The sequence below is a fragment of the Lineus longissimus genome, chromosome 4 (genome assembly GCF_910592395.1).
Source record: "Lineus longissimus chromosome 4, tnLinLong1.2, whole genome shotgun sequence".
Classification (NCBI taxonomy): Eukaryota; Metazoa; Nemertea; class Pilidiophora; order Heteronemertea; family Lineidae; genus Lineus; species Lineus longissimus.
The window spans coordinates 14,847,820-14,855,187 of record NC_088311.1 but is presented as its reverse complement, the minus strand read 5'-3'; the positions used below and the strand labels follow the sequence as shown (position 1 = coordinate 14,855,187).

Here is a 7,368-nt window from a genome sequence, read left to right as displayed (position 1 = left end):
AAAAGCAACTAAATATCTGTGTATATTTGGAATGTGAATGGGTTAACGTCTGGGGACAAATTCGAGGACGCATCCTTTCTAGATTACATCACGCAATTCGATATAATAGGCTTAGTGGAAACTTGGCTGGAGGATGACTCATGTGCTAACTTCAACCTTCCCGGGTATGTAAAAACTTACTCTGATAGACCCAAAACTTCTATACTAGGAAGACACTCTGGCGGCCTGCTCTTTTACGTTAAATCATGGCTTAAACCGATATGTGTTAATGTACAAATGAAATGTAAAGATAGTTTGTGCTGTAAACTGAACAATAGAAACATAGGAGCCCAAAATGATTTACTAATGATGCTTGTGTATAATATCCCAAGTGATTCAACCTATCGGATACAGACAAACAATTATGACATCTATGATGATATTCAAAGTTGTGTTACTGAACGCCCAGATTGCGTCCTTTTGATTTTTGGTGATTTCAATGGACGGACTGGAACATTAAGTGATGGCATGTGTAAAGCCGAACCAAATGACGTGTTTACAAACTTGATGTTTAATGACACAATTGACACCCCTTATAATAGAAATAGGGATAAGATTAAGAAGGTAAATGCATTCGGTCGAACCCTCTGTAATTTTTGTGCTGGTATTGGTGTAGGAATTGTGAATGGTAGAGTAGGCAAGGACAAAGACATTGGTGACTTCACCTTTATCGGCGCACAAGGGCAGAGTTCTGTTGATTACTTGCTGTGCAGCTGGGTGTATACAAAACCAAGACCTAAGACATAAGACCTAAGACCTAAGATCCCCGAAGTACAAAACTAAGACCCAGGTACAAAACTGAGATCCCCGAGGTACAAAACTAAGACCCGGGAGGCCAATTCCAAACTAAAATTTTGAAGAAAAATATCAGAGTCTTAGTTTTGTACATCAGGGGATCTTAGTTTTGTACGTACAAAACTAAGACCCCTCGAGGTACAAAACTAAGACCCATGATTTCTTTCCAAATTCTGCCCCTAACCCTAACCCTAACCCTAACCCTAACCCATAATTGATATTGTTTGGAAGAAAATTAATTAATTTTTGTAGTATATTATAAAACGGACAATTTTTGCGGCTGGTTACGGTATTTTCACGGATTTGTTTGAATAAACTTTATTTAGAATTCCTGTTTTGCAATTTTTATTTTTGCGGATTACAGACATTCGCAAAAAACGCAAAATTGAAAATACCACAAAAATTTCCCATTTTACAAGTCATAAATGAAATAGCTTAGTAGTGTGTTGAGGTAAGAAGGGAGTCTCTGTTGTGTATAATGTATTGTTATATGCAACATGTACATACGCATGGATGTTTGATACAACCCATGTTCATTTTGTTGTAAAAGCTGTGTTTGACGACTCTGTACACTTAAATGCCAAAGGAACATTTTCATTTTGCTTCTTGGTATATTTTCAGTTAAGTCTCCCACAAATATTTTGTACACAATTCTCAAAATATTCTGTTCGATTTATGTAAATTCATTAAATAATGGCCTATATTGCAATAACGTTGTTTGACTCGGTTAGTATGTAATTGATGGATAAGAAAACGTTAATATTTTACTCGTTCCAACTCTTCCGATGGCGGCGCTCCTCCGAATGACTCAAAGGAGTATTGCACCGGTTTCGCCACTTTTTGTGGAGCTGGATGGAGGCCGTATATGCTAGAGTATATGCTAGAGTGATGACCGGTCGTGCCTGCATAGTGCATATGGAGGTATTATTGAGATGGAGCAACTGCATGCATCTCAAAGGTGATATTACTACATCAAAATGAATTCGAAAGAGGGGCAGAATTTGGAAATAAATCATGGGTCTTAGTTTTGTACCTCGAGGGGTCTTAGTTTTGTACCTGGGTCTTAGTTTTGTACTTCGGGGGATCTTAGGTCTTAGGTCTTATATCTTAGGTCTTGGTTTTGTATACACCCTGTGCAGCTTTAGAAATTTCAGTAAACTGATCGATTTCGAGATTGGTCTAAGGTGTGAATCAGATCACTTACCGCTACAATTTAGATATGATTTGTCCAACACCGGGCGTGTTTCGAACCGGACAGCGAATGTGCAGCTGAAGGTGAACGAAAACAAGCGAGTGTTAATGTCAGTTAGATGGTGTGATCAAAATCGTCATATTTTTGAAAATAAATTGAATGTAATTGCGAGGGAACTAGATTTATGTGTTGAAAGAAATGATGATCTGAGTGTTAATACCTTTGAAAAGAGTGTAAACAGAATTCTACAAAAAATAGGTAAAGACATGTTCAGTGCACGTGGAGGAAATAAGAAAGTATTGAAAGCAAATTGGAAATCATGGTTTGACCGAGAGTGTCGAGAGAGTAAAACAAGGTTAACAAGGCTATTAAATCATTTGCGAAGAGTAAGACACCTTATAACCAAGCAGAGATATCACGAAGAGAAAAAAATATATAGGACATTGGTTAGAAAGAAAAGGAGAGCGTTCATGAAAACGAAAACGAGGAATTTAATGATGAAAAAAGGAAACCCAAGAGAGTTCTGGCGAGAGCTAAAAGGAAATAAAAGCCCACTTATACTACCGAATGTGAGAATGGAAGAATGGACAAGATATTTTAATGTGCTTTTGAACGTAGACACAACACATAATAAGAATGCGCAGTGGCTAGAGTATGTTTCAGAATATCTAACGTGGTGGAATAGAACAACAACTCTGGATGTAGAACCGATATAAAGCATCGAGGTAGAGCTTTGTATTAAGCGTCTCAAGGCGGATAAATCTGCAGGGATTGACGGCCTGCCCCCCCGAGTTATTCAAGTCTTACCCGGACCTGTGGAGAGAGTTTTTGAGAGTCATGTTTAATCGTATATTGCTAGATGGCCAGTACCCGGAAACATGGTCTAAGGCTGATATTTTAGAATGTTCCTTTACTTAAAAGGCTTCCTTTATGCCTATTGTTGTCTAGTTAAGGCTGCCTTACAGTATTTTAGAAATAACCTTCATTTCGAAGAAAAGGCTTCCTTTCTATCGCCACCTAAGCCTAAGGTCGGCCCGTATTTAGAATGCTCCTTAAAGTTGAGGACACCTTTATTTTTGGTTAGGAAGCCCTTAAATCCTAAGGATGGTCTGGGGCTTCCTTAAGAGCGTCCTCAGAGAGCTGTTTCGGTTATTTTGTTGGTGATTTCCGAAGGAGCAACATGGGCGATTACCTAAACCGTGTAGCAAACTTAGGGAGGCTGCAGGATATAAACAATATTGGTGATTTGCAAGGTCCAATGATTCGTCACGTCATTTACGTTGATCCAGATAGACGTAGGAATGACAGAGAATTTAAAAAACGTTACAGATTTACCAGAGAAGGCTTCGCCAACATTTTGGATATCCTGCAAGACGACATACCAGAGCCACCTGATAATCGTGGAAACCCGATCCCACCAAGTATTCAACTCAAAGCAGCATTGCGTTTTTATGCATGTGGTAGTTTCCAAATTGTAGCAGGGGACCTTGTGGATATTTCACAGGCTTCATTATCGAAAATCGTTGCCAAAGTTTCCTCAGCAATTGCCAGGAAACGTGCCCAAATCATACGGTTTCCATCTGGTCACGCAGCAACTACTATGCAGCAGAAATTCATGGATACTGCTGGTTTTCCGCATGTTGTTGGATGTGTGGATGGTGTGCACATTCAAATTCAAGCCCCACCCGTGGAAAATAAGGAGATATATCGATGCAGAAAAGCATTCATGTCGTTGAACGTCCAGGGCATAAGTGATGCGGACCTCCGCTTCTTAAACATTGTGGCAAGATGGCCTGGTTCAACTCACGATGCTAGGATTTTTGACAACAGTCTGATTTGCAATCGGTTTGAAAACAATGAAATACCCGGGCTGTTGCTTGGTGACAAGGGATACCCATGCCGACCCTTCCTGATGACACCATTTCGCAACCCGAATAACCCAGCTGAAAACCGCTACAATACCGCACATAAGAGAACTCGTTCAGTTGTCGAACGCTTGTTTGGGGTTTGGAAGAAGCGCTTTCCCTGCTTGAAATTTGGAATCCGGTGCAAATTGGAAACGGCTATGAAAGTTATCGTTGCTACATCTGTGCTCCATAATATAGCTAGAGACCTTGGGGAACCAGAAATTTCAGATGACGAAGATGAACCCGAAGAAGATGAACATGACAATGAGCTTTATATGAACGACAATGATGTGCTTGGCAATGCCATGAGACAGACTATAGTTGAACAGTATTTCCGTTACTAATTCATCTGTGAAGAAATATTGTAAAGAGAGTATCCCGATTGATTAGACGAATTAGAAGCTGGTTCCATCCTGTCATGCAAATGCTGTATGAATTCCTGTTGCATTTTAATCAATTCCATGCGCTCTGAGTGTTCTTCCTCATCGTATGCCATCTTTTGCTTTAGGCGTTTCACCTGCAGTTCATGCTCTATTTCCTGCATCTTAAGCGCTCTGTCAAACGAGGATGCCGTAGCAGATGCATCCTTCTCTGAAGCTTGATTTTCTGGAACGTTAGCTCGTTTACGTTGCGCTTTGCCTTTGACGACCTCCAATGTAGCTAGCTTTAGGTTCTTCGGCTTTGTAGCTGATGATGTGCACGGCTGTGGTTGATGTGGCTGTACATGTACAGGTGGGTTGGGAAAACTCGGCTGAACGTCTCCGAATGCAGACGCAGGATCCAATGATGGCAAGAAACTCATTTTGGCATCTGAAATTGTAAGGAATGTTATTACTATTCAGCATAGTATTGCATCTCTGACCTGGTTCCAGGTAGTCTGAGTAGTGGCTCAATAACTGAATACCATTAGAGATAAGGCACAATGGGGCCAGGTGAGAGGCGCTGTATTATATTGAATGGAGTATACTTTTGTCTACAATGTTAACTCATCATTATTTATCTGCCGAGGTATTTCCGACCAAAATAGTGGACTCCGTAATAATGTAGTGTGTTTGTATGTAGTTTTCTCCGACCAAATAGTGGACTTTGTAATGAAGTGTGTTAATAAAAAGTGAAATCAAAGTACCTTCTTTATGATATCCTGTATCGTCATCAATGTCGTTATCAAGTGGTTTCAGAACATCACTGCACATTGAAGACACAAGGTGGGACACATCATCAGCCGGTGCCTCTGGATCCGCTTCACCACCGCCTGTTAACCGACGATCTTTTTTTTCTTTGCTCACATCTTTCTTCGCCTTAGTTTTGAGATTGTCCCAAACCTTTTTCAGAGTTTTCCCATCTGTAGCTTCAATACCTTTCTACGAATTAAAACTCGTCACAATACGATCCCAGGCATCATTCTTTTGTTTCAGTATCTTGGATGTATTCTGCCTCAGTTCAATTACCTCCCTTTCCTTTTCAATAAGCTGCAGCAGCAAATGCTTCTCTAGTTCAGAAAATACTCTCCTCTTCCTAATTCCGTCACCAGCTTTTGCTACCTTTGCCTCCATAGCCTTCAAAGTATATGGGCCTAGTGCAAGTGCAAAGCACAGCAGATGAGGGTATTTTCATTTCAATTGCTCTACTCATTACATCATGAGCCATTGTGCTCCACTTGTTAAATCAGTTTAAGATTTAAAAAGTGTGTAAAAGAGCGGAACATTCTAGTCGAAGAGCAATCGGGCTTTAGACCAAAATATTCAACGGTTGATAACATGTTCATACTAAATGCCAGGATACAAGAAGCACTGAAAAGACGGAAAGGTAAACGTTATTGTCTATTTATAGATTTTTCGAAGTGCTTCGATCGAATTGACGGTATAAACTAATTAAATGTCGTGTCCCAGAGTATCTAGTAAATGCTCTGATGGTACTATACAGCAGTGTCCTGATACATGTCTTGGTAAATGGTGATGTTGGAGACGGTTTCACATGCAATACAGGTTTGAAACAAGGTTGTTTATTGTCACCTATATTATTTTAGCTGTTCACTAATGATATACTAAGTAGTATCACAACTAGGTATTGGTAAAATACGAACAGGTATCGCTTGGCTCGATATATTTATACTGATGTTCGCAGACGACATGGTATTAATGGCAAACACACCAGAAGAACTACAAGCCTTGATAGATTCCCTTCAGAAGTACACAGAAAAATGGGGTCTGATTGTAATCCTGCTTAAGACGAAGATCGTTGTTTTTCGTAATACAGAAGAACTACTAGTAAATGAGAAGTGGTATTTTAATGAAGAGGAGATCGAAATTGTTCCCATCTATAAATATATAGGTCTGTAGTTCCATTATAAAGGTAAATGGTTTTATCACATAGAACAGACTGCAAGTGCAGCTAACAGAAGTTTATTTGCCCTTCAAGACAAGTTAAAGAAATTCTACAATATCAATGTTAACGAAAGATTAAAATTTTTTGATACATGTGTTGCACCAGTTTATAAGTATGGAGCCGAGATTTGGGGCTTTGCAACAGCCAGATGTGTTGAAAAAGTTCAGACAGATTTCTTGAAAAAAATACTGTGTGTTAGAACGAGTACTCCAAATAATGCTGTACGAATTGAATGTGGACGCCTGCCGGTCCAGAAGGATTTAGAACTATCTATTGTCAAATACTGGTTAAAAATTTTTAATATGAATGAGGATCGCTACCCAAGAATATGTTATGATGGCTTACGTCAGACGCGTGGTAAAAACTTGTCAAAGAGTGTTAGTAATTTACTGTCTATGTATGGTTTTAGAGATGTATGGGAAAACCAGGGTGTAGCGAACGAGAAAGTGTTCTTGAGTGCCTTTAAACAGAGAGTGTATGATTGTTACCAACAATCATGGGAGATGGAAAGTCGAGGAATGAGTAAATTGAATTTGTTAGTAGAAACGAAAACTAGCTATGTTCTCTCAAATTATCTGAATGTTGTAAAAGACGAGAAACTTAGAATAGCTTTAACAAGGCTTAGTTGCTCTGCACATAAGTTATATATTGAGAGTGGTAGGTGGCATAAGCCAAGACCTATACCTAGAGAAGCAAGAATATAATAATTCTGCGACCTAAATGATCTCGAGGATGAATATCATGCTTGTCTGCTCTTAGGTGTCCTTTGTATAATAATCTAAGAACCAAATGGATCCCAAGATTCTATAGAACTAGACCCAGTATGTTTAAATTTATTGAATTACTTAATTCGGACAATAAGAAAGTTTGCAATAATCTGGGAAACTTTGTACCGGTATATCATTTGTTTAGAAGACGAGATAGCCTAAATTGATGGTGTATGTATCCTCACGCTGCCAAAATGATGTAAGACACTTATTACCTTGTACTCCTGTACTTTAGGCCGACAGGCCTTAGTGTAATAAATAAATAAATAAATAATGTGGAAAG

The 7,368-nt window shown here is 39.1% G+C and overlaps 1 protein-coding gene across 1 annotated transcript; it reads left to right on the top strand.

Annotated features, from left to right (window-relative positions):
* Positions 1 to 3,206: 3,206 nt before the first annotated feature.
* Positions 3,207 to 4,277, top strand: LOC135486761 (putative nuclease HARBI1). The gene has a single exon (XM_064769858.1). The coding sequence runs from the start codon at positions 3,207 to 3,209 to the stop codon at positions 4,275 to 4,277; it is 1,071 nt and encodes a 356-aa protein (XP_064625928.1).
* Positions 4,278 to 7,368: the final 3,091 nt, after the last annotated feature.

Excerpts from the sequence above, each read along its gene's own strand:
- LOC135486761 (XM_064769858.1), top strand. The coding sequence starts at position 3,207 with ATGGGCGATTACCTAAACCGTGTAGCAAACTTAGGGAGGCTGCAGGAT.